Source organism: Acomys russatus, chromosome 17 (genome assembly GCF_903995435.1).
Source record: "Acomys russatus chromosome 17, mAcoRus1.1, whole genome shotgun sequence".
Classification (NCBI taxonomy): domain Eukaryota; kingdom Metazoa; phylum Chordata; class Mammalia; order Rodentia; family Muridae; genus Acomys; species Acomys russatus.
The window spans coordinates 11,077,506-11,102,826 of record NC_067153.1 but is presented as its reverse complement, the minus strand read 5'-3'; the positions used below and the strand labels follow the sequence as shown (position 1 = coordinate 11,102,826).

Sequence of the window (25,321 nt, the reverse complement as noted above, 5' to 3'; positions counted from 1 at the left end):
TACTCACCAAGCAGCACCCTTCCTAAATTGTGCTAAGATGCTGACTCACTAAGATCCAATGATACCTGATCCCTCCTATCTTCCATTCACTTTCCCTTTTCCTAGTCTTTTGAGTTTTGCCTTCTATTTCTGGCCTTGGCTTGAGTTTGTTTCCCTGGAAGAATGTGCTCACATTCATTGTTTCTGCATAGTGACGGCCCTTGGAAGAGACAGGCCCACCTCTGGACTCAAGTAGGCCACTGTGCCCTTGCTGGAACTTCAGGCCATTTTTGGGATGAACTGCATAAAATGACAAGTTTTGCAGGAACTTAAACACCCTTTTTCTCCTCGATGTTTTATATTTCAATTGCTATAAATAAAACCTTTTTTAAGTTTTGAAGATTCCTGGTTTTGTTTCATTCATCTGAATAATTTGTTTTGCTTTATGTATGTGGGTGTTTTCCCTCAATGTGTGCGCCTGGTATCCACAGAAGCCAGAAGAAGGTGTCAGATCCCCTGGAAGTGGAGTTACAGACAGCTGTGAGCTGCCATGTGCGTGCTGGGAATTGAACCTGAGCCCTCTGGAAGAGCAAGCGGTGCTCTTCACTGCTGAGCTAACTCTCCAGACCTTAAACTTATTTATAAGCATTTTCATTTAATGATATCAGCAATCAGTAAAAATGTATTTATGTATTATTGTACCTTACTAGTAAATATTTATATCCAAGGGTTATATTTTGATTTTATGAAAAAACCATTAGAACAACTCTATAGAAGTTTATGAAAATGATAGATTTAAGTGTTTTGCCTGTCAAAGAAAAGCTAGTTGAAGCTGTTGCAGACTTAAATATCTAATAAGACCACACATGAGGGAATCAGTTAAATCTACTGATAAAGTTGCTTTATTTTTCAAAAATATATTTTAGGAAAGAATAAAATTGGCTTGAGTAAAATTTTCCTTTATGATCTTGCAGTAATTTATGTACATGTTTAAAACATAAAGAAACATAATGAATGTCAAGTCCCCTTGCTCCCTTGCTTCCAGTCAGAAATGTGCAAGCTTTCCTTCCTGTGTCCTTACCACCTCATCAAGAGAGTCGGTATTTGATTAGCTCTTGGTTTCTCATGGATGCAGTGGAGTGATGTATCTGCAGACTGCTTCTGTCTGTTGACTTCTCCACACATGCAGCTTTGAACACCTAAGTACTGGGCATTCATTGCTCTAGATCAGGTGGAAAGCACAGTGTCGCGTCCCCGGGGGCATGCATCATTATGTGTAGAGATGCGGTTTGGATAAAGTGGCATTGGAACAAGGTTCTCACTCTTCCAACACCCACTGAGTCAAGAACTGGAGTAGCCCTTGGAATTTGAGGATTATAACATTAGAAAGAAAAAATATTTCTTAGAAGCGGAGCTGGGTGTTAACGCAGCCACAGAGCCTTTGTCCGGGACTCTTAAGGTCCTGCAGTCATCCCTACACACACACACACACACACACACACATACACACACACACACACACACACACACACGTGTGTCAGTCTTCAAAAGCAGATACTACACATCAAAGTGACAAATGTTAATCGTTCATTTTCATAATTTGGATACATTTTTATGATAGTATTGGCAATTCCATGTTAAAGGACTCACTTGAGCACAGTTCACCATCTATGCGGTACCCTACTCTTCCAAATCCAGCAGCTACGTTATTCTGTAAGACTGTATTGGTCCCTCTGTTTATCTGGCAGAGTTAACAGATAAAATTCTTAGGGTTAGTCTAGTACACTATTATGGAAGCAATTTAAGCATTCAACAACACGTGGGGAAAAAAAATCTTATTCATTGTTTTGCTTGAATTGTGGTAACTCACCCCATTCAAATACCTATTACAAATGAAACCACATTATGTTTTCCCTTTTGTGGTGTTGCAGGCTGCACTCTGTGCTTCATAGTCTAGTTCTGTACCACTGAGTTAAAACTCTAGTCTCATGTTAAGTCCTTAAGTTCTTCACTAGGAAAGTGCATCACAGAGGTTACACCTTATTTTAGTCATAAGACATGGTTAAAATTTGATAAGCATTAGGCCAATGTCTAATATTATAGGTTTTTTGTTAAGATTTCTTGTCAGGTGGATGTGATGGCACAAGCCTTTAATCCCAGCACTCAAGGAGGCAGGTCATTGTGAGTTCAAGGCCACCACCCTAGTCTACAAAGGGAGTCCAGGACAGCCAAAGCGACACAGAGAAAACCTGTCTCAAAAAACAAAAACAAAAACAAAAAATCTCATCAATTTAACTGATTCATTAGAAGACACAGATCTGAGGCCATTACAAAGGACTGTGAGGTTCAGTAGTGATATTTAGTAAAATCTGCTTTCATCAAAGACAAGGTTAATTTAAACGATAGCAATTAGCTTACCATCTCGCTATATAAAAAAGTCAAGAAAAATTAAGGTGTGGATCATAGAAGATTTGGTTTCTATTTGTTGTCTCAACAAAGCAGTAATAAACAACAATAAAAGCAAACTTTCTCCCTTTGAGGCATATTAAGCAGTTACTTTTTAAAACTGTGACAGCTTTTTAAAAAATCCTATGGATAACTTTATAGATTTGGAATTGATGTTTGATTGTACTTTACCATCTATAATAGATAAAAAGAGAACATTGGTACCTCATGCTGTATTCCTGCTTTTAGGTTTTTCTTTAAGGTAGCTATCAGTAGTAGCACAACAGAAAAACTGAATCTTATACCATCTTTGAAAAAGAGCTGTTTTAAAATTCCTTTTCATTACTATTCTATAGTTAAAGAGGAGGTTGACTTTTATCTAAACCCTTCTGCAATCTCCATTTTCCTCTTGGAAGTCTTCCTTTATACCCCCAAACTACTACAGTAATAATAAAGAACGTCACGGGAAATAAGGGTAAGATGATTAATCGTTAATAAATATAAGAAATCTTGCATCTGGAATGTACACAAGATGCTCAATCTAAAAGCAGCAGAGAGGTCTGTCCTGGATCTTAAAAATGATGAATAACACTGGAGAAGAAAGGAAGAAAGATAATTATTTAAAGTAACACACATTAACATTAAAGCCACGCCCCCACATCATCATCAATTGGGTACCACATCACAAGTCCTCAAGACCTCAAGATTCAGAGAATATTATGCAAGAGGGGATGGAATGATTGTAACAGCCAAGGCAGATTGCTGTAAAATAGTGTCTTGCGGATATGACAGGGACATTCCACCCACGAACCCACAACATCCGTGGCTACTTGCACAAGTCCTGCACACGATCAGGCTAGTCAACATTCCAGTAGGGGTGGGAGAAGAGCTTATGAGGATCCGCCCCTAGTTAGGAGATATTGACAGTGGATGACTGTTAGGGCAGGAAGGCCATGTTTTTTTTCAAGAGTGTGGTCCCCATAAATACTGTCCACAGCCCAGCTGATGGCCATGAGCCTAGCGGGAGTACTAACCCGAGCCAGTGGGCTATGGAATAAAATAGGAAGAGGACATAAATGCGGGAGAAGGCTGTGTAGAGAGAGAGTTCTGGTAAAAGTAGAAGGTGAGGAATGAGTGTGGGTATGATCAAAATAAATTGTATACGCACGTGAAATTCTCAAAGAAAAAGATAATTTTAAAAAATGTTCAGGCTACCAAGAAGAGACTTGATACCCTATGAGCATATAAAGGGGGAGGAGGTCCCCCTCAGTCACAGTCATAGGGGAAGGGAAGTAAGGGGAAAATGGGAGGGAGGAAGGAATGGGAGGATACAAGGGATGGGATAACCATTGAGATGTAATATGAATAAATTAATAAAATAAAAAAAATAATTTTGAAAATAAATATTCATTCAGTTCCTCAACTAATTTGCTTTATTAGATCACTAACACCCAAGGAAGAAATCCTTCCTATTCAATGTGGAGAGTTATAACTTTCACAGAATTGATGTTTATGGTACACTTGTTCAAAGTGATGCAGGTGTCCTGCCTACCTCAATTGCTGCATGCCAAAGTGTTGAACTCAAGTCTTTTCTGTTCTGGTAGGTTCCTGGCCAAACAGAAAGCGCAACCAAATTTCCACGTACTCTGTTGGCATCCCCCCAGATTCTTATACCTGTGTTTAAAAAAGACAGGAAAGGACATGTTCATGTTGTAACTGATCCTATAGATCATGCCTTTCATTGTTTCTGCAAAGTTACATTTTTCTAGTTTGAGACTAGAAAGGGTTCCATGATCTCTTTGGTAGTGAACTTTCTATTATAATGAGCTAACTGAATTCGACTCTTCTGGATACTTGTTAAGTTATTGCCTGGTGGGCTTGGCCTCAGATTTTAATAAATATATGCATAATGTTTATGTACATTAAATAACTGTGTAATTTACTTCATGTGATAGAAATGAAAGAGACATATTCATATTGCGTATAACTTCTTTAAAATGACCTTACCTGTGGATAATCTTTATGATTAGCATGTGAGGAGTAGCCTAAAAGTCACAGTAATTCAACAGGCTCTGTGGTTCAGTGGGTAAATATGCTTGCTTCAAAGCCTGGGTACCCAAGTTCCATCCTTGGAACCCACATAGTGGTGGAGAGAGTAAACAGACTTTGTAAAGTTGCCCTTTGACCTCCACATGCCTGCTATGGTGTGGTGCCTTCTTCTTGTTCATATCACAGATATACGGAATAATAAAAACCACATTTGAAATGTATCATAAAGTCATAATAATTAGATTTTTAGATTAATTTATCTTATGTTTATGAGTGTTTGCTTGGTGCCTGCAGAAGTCAGAAGATATCAGAGCTCCTGGATCAGGATGGTTGAGAGACACCTTGTTGGTACCAGGAGTCTAAGCTGGGTCCTCTGCAAGAGCAACTAATGCTTTTACCATTGAGGCATCTTTCTAGGCTAAGTCTTAGTATGCGAAAGGAATAGTGGCCAGATAACTCACTTTAGGTTTGAGTTTCTGCTGTTTGACGGTGCAGTCACAGGTGGGTATTTGGCAGTAAATTAAATTTAATTAAATAAAATTAAAACACAGATGCAGCTCCACAGTCGCACCAGCCACAATTCAGAGGTTCATTAGACACATGTGGCTAAGTGACCATCTTACTGGACAGCACAGGCTGATCACGTCCACCTTCACAGAAAGATCAACTAAATAGCCTTGCCACAGATTTTACAGTGAGATTGCCTCAGAGGACACATTATGTGAACCAAAATATTATTCTATTACCTTCTCCTACTGTAAAGTAGATGATGTTGTCATCTATGTCCAACCCATCGGTCCCAAACACACCAATTGCTGGGGAGAAGCCATGATGAAATGCACAGCCTCGAACATAAGATGAGCCATGTTCTTGGATCTAGGGAATATTTGGAACAGATGAACAGTCTCTCTTTCTCTCTCCCTCCCATCCCCCTCCCCCCACGGGGGTCTTTTTTTTTTTTTTTTTTTAAAGACAGGGTTTCTCCATGTAGTCCTAGCTGTCCTAGAACTCTCTCTGTAGACCAGGATGGCCTCGGACTCACAGAGATCCACCTGCTTCTGCCTCCCGAGTGCTAGGATTAGAGGTGTGTGCCACCATCGCCCAACTGAACATTTTTAATAATGAAATTTAAATACACTTAAAGAAAGATTTTAAGTAAATAATTTTTATTAAACAAGCCTTGATCACATACATGTACTCTTTCTTAAAAGAGATGATTCCCTATAGTCTTTTAGTCATGGAAAATTTCCAAGTCTTGCATTTATGATTAAATAAAGGAAAAAACATACAGCCACTTTAAATTGAGATGGAAAATTTCTTAAGATTTTTTAATGTGTGCTTATATTTCTGTTATTGTAAATATATGCTAATGTGATAAGTTTGTTTTTACAGAACAGTTAAATCGTTAGTAGTGATTTTAAAAAATTAAATAATTAGCGGGCCAGTGGTGGCACATGCCTTTAATCACAACACTCTGGAAGTAGAGGTAGGGCCATCTCTATGAGTTTGAGGCCCCCTGGTCTTCAGAGAAAGTTTTACAACAATCAGGACAGCCAAGACTGCACCAAACAAACAAACAAACAAACAAACTCCAGTATCTTGAAAACCAAAACCTAAAGAAACAACTAAATAATAACACTGCAGGCAAGGATCATAATTCAAATGTTGACAGGAATGAGTCAGGGAATATGTCAGAGGTTTCAAATTTAATAACATTTTTGCATTTATTTGTTTGTTTATTTAATCTTTCTCTCCCTTCTCCCTTCTCTCTCTCTCTCTCTCTCTCTCTCTCTCTCTCTCTCTCTCTCTCTCTCTCTCTCTCTCACTCTCTGTGTTCTATATCACATACATGGAAGTCAGAAGACAACTTTTGGAGGTCAGTTCTCTCCTTTCACTATGTAGGTCTGGAGATTGAACTCAGGTTGCCAGACTTGGTGGAAAGCACGTATACTTGCTGAGCCATATCAGGCTCAAAAGGTTTTAACTTTAACCCCATAAACATTAGCTTTATTTCTCCTATGAAATACGTTCTTTTCCATTTCTCTTAACTTTCCAGTCTCCTTTATTGCCCCCCTGAGACAAGGTTTCTCTGTGTAGTCCTGGCTATTCTGGACTCGCTTTGTAGACCAGGCTGGTCTCGAACTCACAGAGAACTGCCTGCCTCTGCCTCCTAAGTGTTGGGATTACAGGCGTCAGCCTTCTTGGAATAATTATTTTTCCTCTTTTTTCTGGAGATGTAGATATTTAGATCTGTTTGTCTTTGGATAAACATAAGCAACACTCATTTTAAAAAATGTTATTCTTTGTCATTAAAAAGTGAGGTGGACCCATGACATAGCTCAGCAGGTATAGATGCTGTTCACCATGACTGACAGCCTGAGTTCAGTCCCAGGACCTACACGGTGGAAGGACAGACTCCCAAAAGCTGTCCTCTGACCTTCATGCCGCCATTGCATGTGCATACACAGACCCATCCAATTCTATTGCTTTCCCTATGGCCCTATTGACCTTAAATAAGCACAAAATGATTGAAGCAAATGCCACTGTTAGTCTTCACATTCATATGCTACATAGCCAAGGGAGTTTCCCTCCATTAGGAGACATGTTCATCTATCTGAAGATACAGCTACTTAGCCAACTCAGATTAAGATGCAGATATTTAAATTTGAACATATATAAAAAGTAAGGCACAAACTGGTTCTAGGTTAAGCAATGCAGGCAGAGGATATATGAGCAATGAAAAGGCTACAAGGCAAATTGTCTTTCTAGTTTACCTCTGTCATGGGCTTTAACTTTTTTTGTGGGAAGAATGTAAAGCTGTAATTGATGGTGAAAGTGTAAAAAGATATAGAGACTATGGATCTGGGCAAATGCTTGCTTATGCGACTGTCAGCCTAGCAGTGTGATGTGCTTTATTGGTAAGTTATTTAGAATAAAGATATTATTCTATGCAGAAAGCTATTTGATTTTGAACGTACACAAAAATTAAAGCACAAACCTGTCCCAGGTTAAGAAATGTCACAGCATATCTTGGATCTGTGCTATCCCTGTAGCCTTCTTGACCACTGTGATAAAATTCCACATTACTTATTCTTGCATTTCCTAAGGGAGTAGATGATTAAAAGAAAATTTCCAAAAATGAATAAATACAAAATACTGAAAAGTTATATAAAACTACTCAAGTTCTTTATGAAAACCTTATTGTTCTTTGTTCCTTTTTCCAAATTAAACAATATTTCTTTATCTTTTCCTCATTGTTTTTCTTCTTAGATTTTACCTCCTATAGTCTCCTTTCCCCATAATATCATGAAATTTAAATTGCATAGATTTAACATTTATCTTAAATATATAGTGACCCTTTGGAAGATCACAAACCAGTGTAATATATAAGATGTTATTTATTTATTTATTTTGTTGGTATGTATTGCTTCTTTATGATCATGTCTAAGGAACCAATTTTCTTCTACTCAAGGGTAATGTTGCCTTGCTAAGAAAGCACACATAAGCCATGGATATAATTTACTTCATGTTCCAATCCTGTTGCTGTAAGGAGCTTTTATTAAGAGAATTCTATTTCAGAGGCTCTTCTGGAATGTGTATTGCCAATCATCCGCCAGTCAGCTTGTCACAGCTTGCACCATTGAGGTGCAAGAGATGATACCGTGGATCAGGAACAACAGTAGGAACAATCTACAGGAGATGACTCTGTGCTAAGTTCTGAATCTTCAGGAAGTCCCTGAATCTGACCAGATGCATTCTCCCTCTGGACCCAAGGTTATATAACCAGGGCTATTTATAGAAAGGACTGATCCTTAATTCCAGGAAAAAAAAAAAACCCTACAATGAATGTTTGGGTATTGTAAAATGAAGACTCAGAAATACTAAGCCATTTGTAAAGGATTTAGGAGCCAATGTGGAAAGGTGACTAAGATAAGTTATGGGGCATTTGAGTATCAATACAACAAACAATCACAGTAGATTAGGGCAAAACAAATATGTTTAAGTGCATGGCTTATATAGCTACCAATAACAAAACAAACTTCTTATCAGGATGCAAATGACTCAGTCGGTAAAGATCTTGGCACGCAGCAAGAAGTCCTGATTTCTGTCTCCCAGAACCCACATAAAAAGCCATGTATGGTGATCATGTCTTGATAATTCCAGCTGGGGAGGTTAGATAAGAGCATCCCCGTGGCTCACCAGCAAGTCTCTCTCTCCTCTCTCTCTCTCTCTCTCTGTCTCTCTGTCTCTCTCTCTCTCTGTCTCTGTCTCTCTCTCTCACACACACACACACACGAGATCAAAAGTCTACATGAGATGAGAATCAAGGATTTTTTCCTGCATTTATTGTAAAAACTCTTCTTCAAGGCCTGAAGTTAATAAAGATTATTAAGAAAAATTTCTAGATTACAAATGAGGAGAAAATGACAGAATCAAATACTACCAGATAAAACAAGATTGGCTAATATTGGTATGTTGATTATCACTGGAGACAGTGATGACACTGGAACTCACTACACTGATTTGGTACATTTGAAGTATTCCTTAAAATAAAGACAAGAGATGTTATGAAATAATTTCTCTTTGGCTAGAGGCCAAGCTAAAAATTGATTCCATCTTTGGCTTAATAATTCTTACTGTCTGTCTATGGAGATGTAAATAGTTAATAATAGATAATTTACTCAGAGAGCAACACACAGGACATATAATCACGTAATCATTCTTGGAGCTTTATTGACAAAGTGAGAATTATAAGCACAGGGCGCTATGTTATATACTTCACTCCAAAAAAAAAAAAAAAAAAAAATGGACAGAACTTATACCAACCTTTAAATGTCATCATGTTTCCAGTGAATGAGCCAACCAGGACCCGTGCACCAAAAGAGTCCTTGGACCAAACAGGGTAATCCTCACCAATTATTTTGATGTTCCTACTCAGTATCCCAACATCAGCTGATAAAGTATAGCTCTGACTGGTTCCAGGGATCTGCTGTCTTTCAGCTGCAACCAGACAGATGGGTCATTGTCAATGCTAAGAAATATTTGTATATTAGCTCCTTTACAATTCCTAAGGTAAGCGACGTTTAACATGACAAATGTTGACACAAACGTATACATTATTAGATATACTGCTTAAACAGAGATAAATGACAAACTGAAATTAAGATTCTGTCTTATTTACATACTAATGTACCCACAATACATCATCTTTTAGAATAAAAGGTTATTACAATTAGAAATTAAGAAATTAAGGAGTTATTGCTTTCCTTTATTTCCCCTTTGTTTTTCTAGACAGTTTTATACTTTTGTAAACTCTATGAAGCACAAATATAAAAAAATCTGATATTAGTTTTCCTAAGATAACTTAATTCACTTATTATGTCTATTTCCAATTGCGTCAGTGTTCCTGAAAACAATATAACTTTGTTCTTCTTTATGGTTGAAAAACTTTTTGCCATATATATAACATATATATAAATATTATATATATATATGTAATATTTTCCTTATCCATTCTTCTGTTGATGAATATCTAGGCTAGTTCCAGGTCTTAATTATTAAGAATAATGAAAAGGGGAAAGTAAAATAGTATGAGAGGAATAGATTCAAAGTATATTATATACTTGTATGAAAATCTCCTTATATAATACAGTACCATGTGCAATAAATACATGTTAATGAAGATAAAAATTGATAGGTACATATAGTACTTAAGAGTATTTTAAATGAGTTACCATTTATTACACTTTGAAGGTAGTTTGAAATTATTTCAACTTATATGTGAAAAATACACTGCAATGCAATTTGAAAAACTTGTTTTAATCAGTGAGGAAACAGTTATTTAAAGAATGATGTCCCCTGAGTAGAATTGGCCACTATTTTTTTCCTATCTTCTAAACCTTGAATTGCTCTACTTTCATATGAATGTTGCATGAGTTCTGTATAAATATCTAGTAGTGTTTAAGACATAATTTATGCCTTTTTGCATTTTATTTATGTTGTGCTTATAGGTATTTTGCTTGCATGCGTATTTGAGCACCATATGCATGTCTCTGTACATTCAAGGGCCAGTAGAAAGTGTTAGATCCACTGAAATTGGACTTGTAGATGGTTATGAGGCACTGAGAATCCAAACTCAGACTTCTGGAAGAGCAGCCAGAGCTCTTAGCTGCTGAGCCATCTCTCCAACCTCTGGATAAAAGTTTTAGAGTTCCATTACTTATCAAGAATTATTTGCAGCCAGGCATGGTGCACGACTTTCATCCCAGCACTCGGGAGGCAGAGGCAGGAGGATCTCTGTAAGTTTGAGACCAGCCTGGTCTACCAAGCGAGTCCAGGACAGCCAAGATTACACAGAGAAACCCTGCTAGGCTCCTGTCTGCAAATATAGAAGAGTACCATTAGTAGTGTCAGGGGTTGGCTCTTTACTGTGGGGTGGGTCTTGAGTTGGGCCAGCCATTGGTTTGCTATTTCCTCAATCTCTGCTCCATCTTTATCCCTACACTTGTAGGCAAAACAAATTTTGGGTCAAAGGCTTTATGGATGAGTTGGTATCACCCTCCCTCCATAGAAAGTCCCACCTGGCTACAGGGGGTGTCCAGTTTAGGCTCCATATCCCCAACTTTAGGGATCTCAGCTAGGTGGCCCCATAGGCTACTGGAGTCTGCCCTGGCCCAGAAATGTTTCCCCTCTGGTTTCTCCTCTCTCTCCCGGTCCTCCGTTTCTCACCCCTTCACGTCCCCCCAACCCCAAGTTTTGTGGAAGAGTGGGAGGAAGGATTGAGGGAGCTGGAAGGGTCAAGGATACCACAAGAAGACCTATAGAATAAATTAACCTGGGCCAATGGGGGCTCACAGAGACTGGACCACCAACCAAAGAGCTGGCATGGGCTGGACCTAGACTCCCTACACACATGTAGCAGATGTGCAGCATGGTCATCATGTGGGTCCCCTAACAATGGGCGTAGGGACTATCTCTGACTCTGCTGCCTGCCTTTGGATCCCTTTCCCCCAGCTGGGCTCCCTTGTCTGGCCTCAGTGGGAGAGGATGCGCTTAGCTCTGCTGTGACTTGAGGTGCTAGGGTCGTTGGTACCCCTTAGGGGCCTCCCCTTCTGTGAGAAGAAAGAAAGGATGGAAAGAGAGGAGGGAAAGTGTGATGCCGGGATTGGGAGGAGAGGAGGGAGGGAGTTGGGATCGAGCTGTAAAGTGATTAAATAACCAAAATTATTAATATATATGTATATATCCAAAATTAAAAAAAGAATCATGAAGAAACTTAGAAAAAAAGGCAGAATTTTACTGCATAGAATGTTACATAGTAAGTCTTTGTTGAACATTTGCTGAATGAATAGAGAATAAATATAACAAAGTATACTGGAAGCTAAGACATAAACAGTAGGAACGACTGATACCAAAGCCAACTACTCCATCAAAATTTTCATGAAGTTTAATCAAAGAATTATAACTATAGGATATTTAACTAAAATGTGAACATTTCCAGACATTTTAATTATATATCCATTTGATTAAAGAGCAGCCACTCACCACGGTGCGTGTAGGAAAGGCTGTCATTGAGGATGAGAATTCTGTGCCCATGTAGGATTTTAGCAATCCTTCTAATCTCTGTCTGTTGTAAATCATAGCTTGTGGTAGTTATCACAATATCTTCTCCCTCCTTAGAAAATTCAAGTTCCAAAGGGAAGAGCAATTAAAAAAAATAGGTTTATGTTTTTTTTTTTTTAGTAACAATCATTAAACAATTCTAAGTTTATGTCTTATTAGCAATCAGGGTACTACCCGAAATAATAAAGTTACATCTCTCTAACAATAACTATGCTTTGTTAATATTAAGAATTTTGGAGTATGATTTCATTTATGTACCATGGCAGATGCACACAACCCCACGTGTGCCCACAAACAAATGTATGCCACACGCCATTTCCGCCACCTTCAACCACCTCCACACAGAAACAAATACACATGAGTACGTGCAGTGTAAGAAGTTTAACTTATGACATTGCTATTTCTATTCTACCATTCTCTCATTTCCTGTGGACCCGAATGTCATTGTGCCTCAAAGTTTGTTTGTTTTTCCTAAACGCTTAACATTTAACACCAAAACTTACAATAATTCTATTGTCTCTTTTGCAAGAATTTACAACATACAAATATTTATAACCAACAGTTTCCACATTTTTCTATCATAACTACCTTGCCCATGATGCTCTTTATATAGGTTGTGGAACTTTTGACATCGCAATTTTAAACTAATTGGTGTCAGGTCATCGCTTGTAAGCCGACTGTAAGATATACATTTCTCCCACTGTTAATTACAGGAAGTAAAGAGAAAACAGAGAAGAAACTGTTCAAGTAGACTGATCTTACAATGCATGATTTGTTTTGTACCTGCCAATCCACAGCCTCCACCAGAGATAAGATTTTGGAGCCCGCCTCCGCTGTTTCTGATAGTTTAGTTTTATAGACTGAGTGTGGCAGTCCATGCAGGTCCAGCTCACCAAACACGCCTGAAGGAGAGAAGCGTTCCTACTTACCACACAACCCTGGGTCAGGGGCTAGTGGGGAGTGAGACTACTCACTGGTGTATTTTAGCAAGCTTATTAAACATGTGAGAATGAACGGAGTGGATTGAGGTTGGCTGTGCAAAAGTGTTGGCACTTTAACCTACTTTTGGGAATCTAGACCATAGCAAATCCAGCTTGAAAGGGAACAGAAATCAGGAGGCTTACCACAACGTTATTTTGGAAAGAATAAAAATGGATTTAATGCAGGTTCACATAAATGATTTACTATGTTTTCATTGTATCCATAGGAGGGAGCAGTATTCTAACTAAAGGAGAGTTTTGTTTGTTGACACTGATTCATCTGGATCATATACCCATAATATGTTAGCAAAGAAAGAGAAAGCTGCTAAAAACAGTGTACTTATTTTATTTTTTCTCCCCAGAGCCGAGGACTGAACCCAGGGCCTTGTGCTTGCTAGGCAAGCACTCTACCACTGAGCTAAATCCCCAGCCCCCAAAAATGTACTTATTTTAACCATGCTTCAACAGAACTGAAACACAATAGATAATTATAAACAGTTTATTGCAAGAGAAATAGATTAAAGTGAAAACATACAAAGTTGTTATCTAATTCTAATTCCCTTCAAGGTTAGAGCTAGAAACATATGTGCTTTACATAGCATTTTCCTTGATATTGCTTGTAATAGCTGTAACAATTGATATAATTTGTGAAAAAAATGAACATAGAAAGCCAAAAATTTTTTAAAGATTTATTTATTATTATGTATACAGCGTTCTGTCTGCATGTACACCTGTATACTAGAAGAGGGCATTAGATCCCATTATAGATGGTTGTGAGCCACCATGTGGTTGCTGGGAATTGAACTCAGGACCTTTGGAAGAACAGGCGGTGCTCTTAACCACTGAGCCATCTCTCCAGCCAAAACCCAAATATTTTTAAGACGGAGTTTGTCTGCCTCTGTACTGTAATCTTATGCATCTCCTAAATGAACATGCAACAGCATTAATAAAAGCAGCTGCTAATTAAGACATTTGCCTTCCAAATTTAAGTAGGACTATGTAGACTATTCCAGTGCCTCAGGGAAATTCAGCTCAACTGTCGTAAGCAGATTACTGACAGGAGAGTCAAGTGAGCCTCAAAACTGTTTATGGATACTGAAAATGGAATTATGTGTAGGAAAGTGGTCTTTTAGGGGGAAGACACAAAATATGAAAAAGTATTGCTGCTCATTCATATCAAGGAAATATGATGGAGACACCAGACTGACTTGAGGAATGATATTCACACGTAGAACCTTACTAAATTTAGTTTTATAACTTATAGTTTGATTTGGAGTGCATACATCCATATCAGTTACTAAGTTGTAATGTGATATTATTTAATATTTTTTAAGTCTCAGCTCCTTGTGTGTTTAGTATAAATAAGTGGATACAAGAGATTGCAATGCCAACCTGTCATGAATTAAGTGCTGTGCTGTTTGAAATAGACTAAGAGAAAGGACATTTAGTGTGTGACAACACATACCTAAAACCTTTGCCCCTTGATTTGGTTCTTCTGGAAAAGCCCATTCTAGGGTAGAGTGATTTCCTCGAAGTACAATATGTAATTCTCCTTTAAAAGGGTTATCTTCCCAGCCACCAATTAATCTACCACCCTGCAGTGAAGCAGAAAATTGTTAGTACTTAAAAAAAAAAAAACTGAGCAGAAAAAAAATTCACCCATTAAAAAGGATGAAAGAGTCACTGGAAGCCTCCGTAGTAAAAATGAAGGCGTTTTGTTGGATCAGTCTTGTAACTGGAAGTGACTTCAACCCATTAGCCTCAGCACACGTGGTCTGAAGGCTTTTCCCAAGGTCAAATACAGTGTCTATTAACTGTCAGAATTAGAGCTAGAACTAAGATCTCCTAAGGCCTAAGCTAGCAATGTTTGAACACACTACAGTGTATTAGGACACAGTGGTCATATACAAAACAGGCTGTACTCCTAACACTTCTACCTAAGCCATACAAATTACAGGCCACCACAGCAGACAACGATGGCTGCCATTAAATGCTTGGTGAGTAAAGGAAACCTAATGTAGGACTCATCTAAATTAATTATAGACTTATAAACTTTAGCCTTTATACTATACCCCTGAGCGGATATTTTTTTTATTAATTTATTCATATTACAACTCAATTGTTCTTGCATCACTCGTATCCTTCTGTTCCTCCTACCCTCCCACCCCTACCCTATTACCCTCCCTTAGGTCCATGTCCGAGGGGGATCTCCTCCCCCACTTTATGGTCGCAGGCTAACAAGTCTCATCTTGGTAGTCTGCCTATTATTCATGAACGGATATTTTTATTTTTATTTCTTAGGTGAGAAAACTGACGCTGAAAGGAAGGTGGTCAGATGACTTATCCAGCATTACCCGGTGAATAAACAGTGAAGATTCCCGTGTGGTTTTATTTTACTCTAAACCCACACATCTGTCCAAAACCTTATGCTCTATAACACATTAAAAGTAGTTTTTGCACTTTGTACTTTCATTTGAAAAGGCCAATACACTTTTATTATAACATTTTTATTAATCTCTGAGAATTTCCTACAATGCATTTGGATCCGATTCACCTCCCTGTCTCTCTCCAACTCCTGTCCTTCTAGATCCACTCTTCCCGCCCTCTTCTCCCAACTTCATGTCTTTTTATTTTTTTTTCATTTTTGTAAATAACCCACCCAGAGCAATTTGTGCTGCTCATGTGCTCGTGCCTCTGGGGCCATCTGCTGGAGCATGTTAGTCTAGAACCCGTGTGTGGGGAGCTCAGACCTCAGCGCTGAACCTGCTACTGTTGTGCTGCTAAATGGACACAGTGAAAACTGCTATGAACACTTACCTCTCCTCCCATGGAATACTAGTGCAGCTCTCAGATCTCATCAGGGAAGTTTATTTGTGCAATAAATGCTCTCTTAAAAATCCCCTAATAGCCTTTTTCTTTAGACATTCTTTTTTTTCCATTTTTTTTTATTAATTCATTCTTGTTACATCTCAATGTTTATCCTATCCCTCGTATCCTCCCATTCTTCCCTCCCTCCCATTTTCCCATTATTCCCCTCCCCTATGACTGTTCCTGAGGGGGATTACCTCCCCCTGTATATTCTCATAGGGTATCAAGTCTCTTCTTGGCTACCAGCTGTCCTTCCTCTGAGTGCCACCAGGTCTCCCCCTCCAGGGGACATGGTCAAATGTGAGGCACCAGAGTACGTGAGAAAGTCTTTTCTCATACATTGTAATAAAGGGACAGAACAATCAATGTGAGTACGCTGTTACAAGCTGAAGACCACCTGAGCTTTACAGAAGAACGGGTGAGCATCCCACACATCCGAGGCATTCCCTTGCTTACTCTTGCTTCCATAATCCCATCTATGTCCATTCATTTTAATAAATACTATTTTTTGTATTTATTTTATGTATGAGTGCTCCATCTGAATAGACACCTGTATGCCAGAAGAGGGCATCAGATCCCTGTATAGATGGTTGTGAGCCACCATGTGGTTGCTAGGGATTGAACTCAGGGTTTCTGGAAGAACAGACAGTGCTCTTATCCACTGAGCCATCTCTCCAGAAATACTATTTTTTATGATAAAAATATTTTAAGTTTTTCTTAAGGATTTTGTATTTGTTGGTGTGAATGCATAATTAAGCTTTACATAATAACAATAAAAACATCTTAAGGATAACTAAGATAGGGAACACCACATTTGCTAAAGGAGGGGAGTAGGGGGAAAATGGGAGGGAGGGTGGAATGGGAGGATACAAGGGATGGGATAACAATTGAGATGTAATATGAATAAATTAATAAAATATATTAAAAAAGAGCAGAAACACATTGGGTGTATGTGATGTTTGACTTTTCTGGGCTACAGCAGGGGTATGTGTGTGTGTGTGTGTGTGTTTGTTGTGCAACTGTGTCTACACACTGACTGACTTTGTTATCTTGTTACCAATTCCACAAACTTTCACGTCATAAATGAACAGGATTAATAATATAAGTTATAAGGCCTCACTCTTACCTGTACTGATATGTAGGTGGCATTCAAAACAACCCTTCTATACGCAGAGGCTGTGGCTCCCACCTTAGATTTATCTTCCATTTCTAGAACTCCCCAAATAATGAGCTTTTCCATTGGGGGTATATCCGTGTCAGCTACAATCCATGTTCCTGAAAAATTATAAAAAATATAATGCAACCGGCACACTGAGGCTCAGGACAAGCTTAACAGCCAGTCTTGGTTTTGAAGTTCACAGTTCTTTTCCATGTAATGATTCCTGTATCTCACAGAAAGTATTCTATTGTGGTCTTGTTGCTGTTACTATTAATGTATTGTTTTGAAACAGTGTTACTGTGCTTCTGAAACTGGCCTTGGACCCCTGCGCTGAAGCAACCCTCCTTTTCTGGCCTTCTGAGTCCTCGGATAAACAGGCACAGGCTGCTGCACCCAGCTAATGTTATCATTGATAGGTTTAAACATACAGGAAACTGGGAGAGTGTGTTTCATACCTGAGGCACGGCAACAGAGCCCATCTCTTTACACTTACTCTTCCCCAGTGTGGGATGCTTAAAGACAGCCTCCTAACCACAGGCACATCTGCTCCGCTGCAGCACTGGTGACCTAGACCCTAACATCTTACTTATTTATTTTTGTGTGCTTACCTTCAGGAATAACCACATTTGCTCCTGGGTGAGGTACAGTGTAATTGTTTTCTGGGGATGATTGCCAAAAAGACTCATTGGACCATAAACTGAAAAAAAGTAATATTTTCATTAATCATCATCTCTATGTATATTTAATGAGCACTTCCTTAAGGCACAGTGTTTCATAAGATGTCTTAGGAATGGTAAAATGTGGATTAGATATTTAATAATTTCATCAACTAGGCAAGTTAATATGTACAATTAGTAGTGTAAACATACACTGTGCTCATTGAGCAATAGTACTTTAAAACTTTTGAGCAAATTTCTTCTCACCAAATCCTTATTTTGACATATACCAGTTTAATTAAAACAATTTAATTTAATTTGAGATATGGCAATTAATCCTGTTTTCTTATAAGATTTGGCCATAGAAAATTTTAAAAATAGATACATCCTTGTATCTGTTTACATGTCTGGCAATTTGCACTAATTCACAAACAACACCCCGAGGTTATAGTTGGTAGATTCTGTGGATGGAGGAGCAGGAAGAATGATGTCTGACTTGTCAAGGATACAAAGAAGTTATGTCCTTGATGGCATCAGGGCAGTGGCTTGGAGTGATGGGTCTGCACCCAGAATGAAGGCCACATTAACTTGAAATACATGCGGAGATCCCATTGGAAAGAGAAGGCCTTATCCTGTTTGTAATTAGGCCTTCCAGAAACTACTTGTAATGAGATATTTCCGAAGGTATATAATTATAAAATTGATATTTTCTTGCTGGAAATGACTAGTACTGAAATGTAAGAGAGACATTTATACACTAGTTAAAAAAAAAAAAATGATTAGTCACATGGTTAAAAAAAAAAAGTAGAGAGCTATAAAAACGGATAAACAGAAGGAAAAGATTTTAACTAAAAATTAAAAATTGAGATAAAGTATTTGAAGATTATTAAAAGTTCTCTTATGAATTTGACATGATAGGCAGTGAAACTGACACCACCTAAGACAACTTTGCAGTAATGAGGGAACTTAGGTTTTGGTGCTAGGCTGGCTATGTCGTGAGTAAGTTCTGAGGCTCCTACAGCTCACTATGTCACTAGGTTTCATTGTTCTCACTGACATAGTAAAGAACTTGGCAGAAAGTCTCATAATCCAAACCAACTTTCCACAAATATAAGACTGTCAGCAACGTTTGCACCCAAGTTTTATGAGATTTCTTCATTTATTCCCCACGGGGAGTGGATTATAAAAGCGAAAAGTGTGAATATGGATGTATTTTGCGAACCAAAGTCATTGTGCAGGATGAAGGGAGTTTAATCTCCACCCAGGAGAGATTTATGAAGAAGATTATCCAAGAGGCATCCAAGATATTAGCCGAAGAAGGCCTACATACTTGTAAGTGGCTGGTCGTTTCCTGGGAATCGGTTTCCTTGATGGTGGGTGAACGGGGAAGCAGTCTTGGAGAACACAGCAGTAAGCTTGGAAATTAATAATCACATCTTTGGCATCAGGATCTAGGGTCCCAGGGACGGGCTGGCTCTGAGGAAGGTCACTTCTCCCTGACACTGAAGCAAAGTCAACATGGTCCAAGTTAACATATTAACATGGCGGTTTAAGGTACTTGAATCTATACAAAGTCATAGGGCTTTGGATATATCATTTACTCAGAAATAGAAAGTACGCATTGAGAACCTTCAACAAGCTAGACATCATGTTAGGATATGAAGCAGTAAGGACAACGAAAAGTATCTTGACAAAAATGAATGCCTTAAGGGGCTGAGAGATGGCTCAGTAGTTAAGTGCACTTGTTACTCTTCCAGAGGACCTGATTTTATTCCCACGTGTCATCTCACAACTGTCTATAGCTCTTGTTCTAGGGACATGACACCCTCTTCTTGCATCTGTGCGTACAAGAAAAGTACGTGGCACAGCATGCAAGAAAAACATAAGCTTAACATACACACGTGCACATAAAATAAGAGTGCCTTAAAATTTAGTTTAAATTTATTCTGTACTCTAGGTCTATTAGATATGACCCTATAGATATAGGAGGTAAAATAGTTAAGTAAGGTCTTCAAAAACCCCAGAGATCTACAGAATATGGCATTGAAAGATGTTTTTTATTATTCTAAAGATTCTTTGACAACAAGACAAGTTAACTCCTGGCAACACCCACCCTGCCTCAAAGAAGATGAGCATCAAAGAACCGCCTTATAGGGATGGCTTCAAATGTGGCAAATCAGCCACTGGGCAAAATGTCTTCATTTCAGCCACAGGCAGAATTCTGCCTAAAAATGAGCAAGTTTAGATGCAGGCAGAGTTGACGGCGAAACTCTGCTACGACAGGGTAAGCAAGTTCTCAATAGTTCCTGCCTCATAAATATGTCTGTCAGATATCCTGAGCCAGAAGGTTGAAGATGATCCTCCAATATTTTTTTTTCCAGTTCAAACCAACCTTTATTTATTATTATTATTATTATTATTATTATTATTATTTCAGTTATGATTTTTTATTAATTTATTCTTGTTACATCTCAATGTTTATCCCATCCCTTGTATCCCCCCATTCCTCCCCCTCCCCACTTTCCCATTATTCCCCTCCCCTATGACTGTTCCTGAGGGGGATTACCTCCCCCTGTATATTCTCATAGGGTATCAAGTCTCTTCTTGGCTACCTGCTGTCCTTCCTCTGAGTGCCACCAGGTCTCCCCCTCCAGGGGACATGGTCAAATGTGGGCACCAGAGTACGTGAGAAAGTCATACCCCACTCTCCACTCAACTGTGGAGAATATTCTGACCATTGGCTAGATCTGGGAAGGGGATTAAAGTTTACCTCCTGTATTGTCCTTGGCTGGTGCCTTAGTTTGAGCGGGACCCCTGGGCCCAAATCTGCCTATCATATTGTTCTACTTGTAGGTTTCTAGGACCCTCTGTATCCTTTTATTTTGCTATTCTCCCATGCGTCTCTCGATGCTCCAATATTATAGAGAGTGTTGGGTAACTGTTCAGGCAGTAAACTGTCTCAGTCATTTTTTAATTTTGGAAGCTGCTAACCTGTACTCCGGGTTCTCTCAGGTATTTAAATTTTATCCTTTTTCAAGTCTCTGATGGGGTTGAAGACCAGATAGTTTAGTTTTTCAATTAAGCTTAGTAGGTTAGAGGATAAGATGTTTTTAGATCAAGATACATGTTTTAAGTTAATAGAGATGAGATATGATAAATATTAATCTCCATTCAGAAATTTAGACCAACAAGATAGGAAAGACGTTCATGTCAAGTTTTCCAAATACAAATGACCAAATCCCTATGAATGTAACATTTATATAATTCCTGATTGTCTCGTGGTTCTTCATGGTGTATGTAGCTTATTTTACTCATGTGTAATAATATAAATGTATATGCTAAAAAGAAACATAATAAAAATTATTCTTAAATACTTTTATTTTCTAAAAATAATTTTAAAAATATAAATGGAATGTATATCAGCTGCTATTATATTCATTTCCTAATTCTATGAAATAAAGCAACCAGAACCTTGTGTAATCATATTAGGATTATATTAAAAAATAAAACACAAGTTTTTAAAATTAAAGGTCGTTTCCAGAATAAATTGTATGTCTAGAATTTTTTTAAAGAAATATTTATCAATGTCTAATAATACAAGCTTCCTTATGTCACATATTTGTATTAAGAAGTTGTTCTCATCTTTAGGTAAATTATTAGGTTAAAAAAATCGCTCTGTGTAGTGAGTACATACCCAGGTAGTAGAGAGTACTGGTGTTTGCGTCGAGATGCCAGTCCCCATTCTTGCTGGCATTCCAATGCAATGGGTTTGAGGAGCCATTCCTCATATCGATAACATTAAACACATCAGGATTTTGAGTGAAGTTGTGTGATATAATTACATAGTCTTCTTCCTAAAATATTTGCAGAAAATGTGGCTTGATTTAAATAAAAATATGTTGCATATTATGACCTAGTTTCAATGCCACGTAATTAGCCCGTGTACTGTGTTACAAACACAGTTTGGTTCCAGTTTCCCTTTCGATTGAGATTTATGTCTTGTTTGACATTTTTTTCAGGTCTAGATCAACAATGCTAGCTCCATCATCAAGGAGAGAAAAGGACCTCTCTCCTTTTTCTTTCTCACTCTTTCTCTTTCTTTTTCTTTTACACGTGCAGGTTCTCTGCTCACATGCCCATATGAATGCAAAAGTAGTAGTAGTGGTTCATGTTTTTCAAAGTGAACCTTTTCTATGGCATCTTAAATGTTTAAAACAGTGCCAGCTAGGGCTTCTGGGCCACACAAAGATGCAGCATCACAAGAACGTAGAGAAAACACCTCATCAAGATGCTGATTACAATCGCTGGGCACTGGGGAGCTGAGATCAGTGGATGGAGCTTCTACAAACCTTTTTTTTTTGGCTTTTTGAGACAAGGACTCTCTGTGTAGCCTTGGCTTTTCTGGACTCACTCTGTAGATCAGGCTGGCCTCGAACTCATAGCGATCTGCCTGCCTCTGCCTCCTGAGTGCTGCGATTAAAGGTGTGCGCCACCACGCCCAGCTCTCTATGAACTTTTTAAAGATAGTAAAATATTTGCAGACATATAGCTAGATACCTGCGGTGCATATACAGATTGTATTCTGTAAATAATTTTCTCTATTTAGTTCACGGTACAAATAAACATTTAACTAATACTTGGGACTTGATTAAGTTGAAGCTATTACCATGGTAACAAGGACAAAAGCAGACAGAAAACACGGCACAAAAACACTTCTTTAGATTTAAAGTGAGTGGGTCTCCTTCCCTGCGGTGGGGAGGCCTGGTGGCACTCAGAGAAAGGATAAGCAGGCTACCAAGATGAGACTTGATAGATAGCTTACGACCATATAGTCAGGGAGGAGGTCCCCCTCGGTCACAGACCTAGGGGAGGGGAAAAGGGTGAAAGCAGGAGGGAGGGAGGAATGGGTGGATACAAGTGAGGGGAAAACAATTGAGATGTAATCTGAATAAATTAATTAAAAAATTAAAAAAAAAAAAAGAAAGTGGGTCACACGAGGTACATCAAAAGCCTTTAAAAGATTGATTTGTGAAGTGCGAGCATTCTGGGTTTTGAAATGGCTGACTAATGGGCTAATGAAACAGTTCAGTGGATAACAGTCCCTGGTGTGGAAGCACAGTGACCTGAATCCAAATCCCAAGGCCAGGCATGGCTCATAGTGCCTGCAACTTCAGTGTAGAGCGTGCGGAGACTGGGAGATTGCTAAGACTTTCTGGCTTTCATCCTAGCTCCAGGTAAAGTGAGGGAGCCCAACTCAAGGGAGATAGCCTATCTCAAGAGAATAAGGTGGACACTGATAAAGACTCAGCTGCTCATATCTGTACACACATATGTAGGTATACCACAGGTACACAGACACATACATGCTCACGTATAGTAATACACTCAGAAAAGAAAAAAAACAACTGGGTTTGTGAGGATGACAGTGTAGGCTACTGTTTTGCTCTTTGTAGCACTTTCTTTACCTTAAATCCATAGAAGGTGGAGGTGTATGATATGTTGCTTAAGTGTTCCGCACCTCTAAAATACCAGTTAATGTGATTTGCGTTTGGAATCAGAGCCATCCACCCTGACATGTGGGTCAGCCGCTTCTTCTGAAAGGGAACGATGCTGGTGCCTGTTAGAGAACAGAAAACAGGCAGCAGCCATAAGCTCCACCTCCACGTAATGCCTCAGTTTCTGAACAAGAGAAAATATAGTCCATGACATTTCTAGGGGAGCGTTCTCTCATATTTAAAAAGCCTTTAACTCAAAGCCCCTAATGTTTAACATTACATTTAATTATGATAAAAATGCCTGCTACAGTTTTCTCTTTCTTTCTTTCTTTCTTTCTTTCTTTCTTTCTTTCTTTCTTTCTTTTTCTTTTTAATAAAGATTTTATTATGTATACAGTACTCTGCCTGCATGTACACCCGCAGGCCAGAGGAGGGCATCAGATCACATTACAGATGGCTGTGAATCACGATGTGGTTGCTGGGAATTGAACTCAGGACTCTGGAAGAGCAGTCACTGCTCTTAACCTCTGAGCCATCTCTCCAGCCCCAACAGTTTTCTTATGGATACAGTTACACTTTAACATGACACTTCCTGATCATTCAGTTTTATAACCAACACGATTTTTTTTTTCATTTTCGTTGCTATCCATGTTTTGTAATCATTTAAAATTTTAGTACTTATTGAAAGGAAAATGTTCATAAAGCCTCAGCTTTAATTTAGGTCCTATGAGTGCGGCTCGCTGCTCCACGCTGAACTTTAATGTGACAAAAGAAATGTAACGACACCTAGGCTTACACTGTCATGCTACTGAGAGGAAGCATCATCAATATTTAGGTGCTCGGGTAGTGGGCCACTTGACCATTTCAATTCACCGGAGAAGAAGTGAGAGTGCCTTTAATCAGTCTAAAATAGCTGTGTCGCCATCATAGACGGTAGGGGTGGTACTGAAAAATGGTCTCCCCTGATGACCTTCCAGTCACAAGCCTCTTTCTTGCTACCCTCTGTCTTCTGGTTGTGCTGGGTCAGAGAAGGATGTAAACAGATGAAAGTAAGTCCATCCTTGCGGTTATTTCCCTGGAGGACAGTGTGGAGACTTACTTGGTGGCTTCATGCCTCATCTCAGGGAAGAGCACAGTTTATGGGAGTCAGCCACCTTCACCTAACCCTTTCTGCCTGGGTTCCTCTCCCTTTCCTCACTTTCCCCTTTTGGGACCAGCTTGGTAATAGATTTTTAAATCTCACATTAAGATGATATTTGCTACTAATGCTTTATATAGAAATGAAAATTAGAGGTCAGGGGCATAGAAGTCTAAGTTAAGCTACTTGAATAACTTACCACTTCTTACTTATTTTCCAGGTCCTTACCATAGGCCTTATCCATAGGCCAAAAGGCAAAAGTCACTTCACTGTGAGGGAAAGAACAGTGACAAAGCCATCATGCTTATATGAGCCACCACCTAGAAAAGGAGCTATGAAGGAAGGTGATGGATTGAATCTTTGTTCAGCCTCTAAGTGAATCCAGGAGTGGGGCAAGGCATTTATCCAGTTTCGAAACACACAGTAGTGGCTGGAGAGATGGCTTACAGGTTAAGAGCACTGACTGCTCTTCCAGAGGTCCTGAGTTCAATTCCCAGCAATGACATGGTCGCTCACAACCATTTATAATGTGATCTGATGCCTTCTTCTGGACTGCAGGTGGACATGCAGGCAGAACACTGTATATATAATAATAAATACATCTTTAAAAAAACAAACTCCTGACAGTAAAATATGGGGTAGAGTTCTGTTTGAAACATGGGGATCATTCTGAATTCTTATAAGAAAATTCTTGAGAGGCTCTGATATGAAAGGAATAACAAAATTCCAATATGCCAGTGTGGATGAGACAAGACATAGGTACTTTTAGCCGTTAGCATATTACAGGAATATTTATGCTATAATATTTTGTAACTTCTATTGAAATACCTGACATTTATTTTAAATATTCAGTCACTTATAAATACAGGTAAGTGGGGGCTGTGGTACTTGGAAATGCCGATAGCATATTAAAGCACCGCCTTGAAATT

The 25,321-nt window shown here is 38.7% G+C and overlaps 1 protein-coding gene across 1 annotated transcript in view; it reads right to left on the bottom strand.

The window, feature by feature from the left end:
- Positions 1 to 25,321, bottom strand: part of Pkhd1l1 (PKHD1 like 1) — a 155,035-nt gene that overhangs the window by 29,561 nt on the left and 100,153 nt on the right. The window contains exons 51-63 of the mRNA XM_051159545.1: positions 23,225 to 23,376; positions 21,454 to 21,613; positions 19,090 to 19,261; positions 17,712 to 17,800; positions 17,071 to 17,219; positions 14,542 to 14,671; positions 12,880 to 12,998; positions 12,019 to 12,148; positions 9,301 to 9,474; positions 7,472 to 7,575; positions 5,220 to 5,349; positions 3,977 to 4,098; positions 1,630 to 1,720 (exon numbers count right to left, since the gene is read on the bottom strand). Of these exons, the coding sequence (XP_051015502.1) occupies positions 1,630 to 1,720; positions 3,977 to 4,098; positions 5,220 to 5,349; positions 7,472 to 7,575; positions 9,301 to 9,474; positions 12,019 to 12,148; positions 12,880 to 12,998; positions 14,542 to 14,671; positions 17,071 to 17,219; positions 17,712 to 17,800; positions 19,090 to 19,261; positions 21,454 to 21,613; positions 23,225 to 23,376 (1,722 nt within the window). The remainder of the gene's footprint in view (positions 1 to 1,629; positions 1,721 to 3,976; positions 4,099 to 5,219; positions 5,350 to 7,471; positions 7,576 to 9,300; positions 9,475 to 12,018; positions 12,149 to 12,879; positions 12,999 to 14,541; positions 14,672 to 17,070; positions 17,220 to 17,711; positions 17,801 to 19,089; positions 19,262 to 21,453; positions 21,614 to 23,224; positions 23,377 to 25,321) is intronic.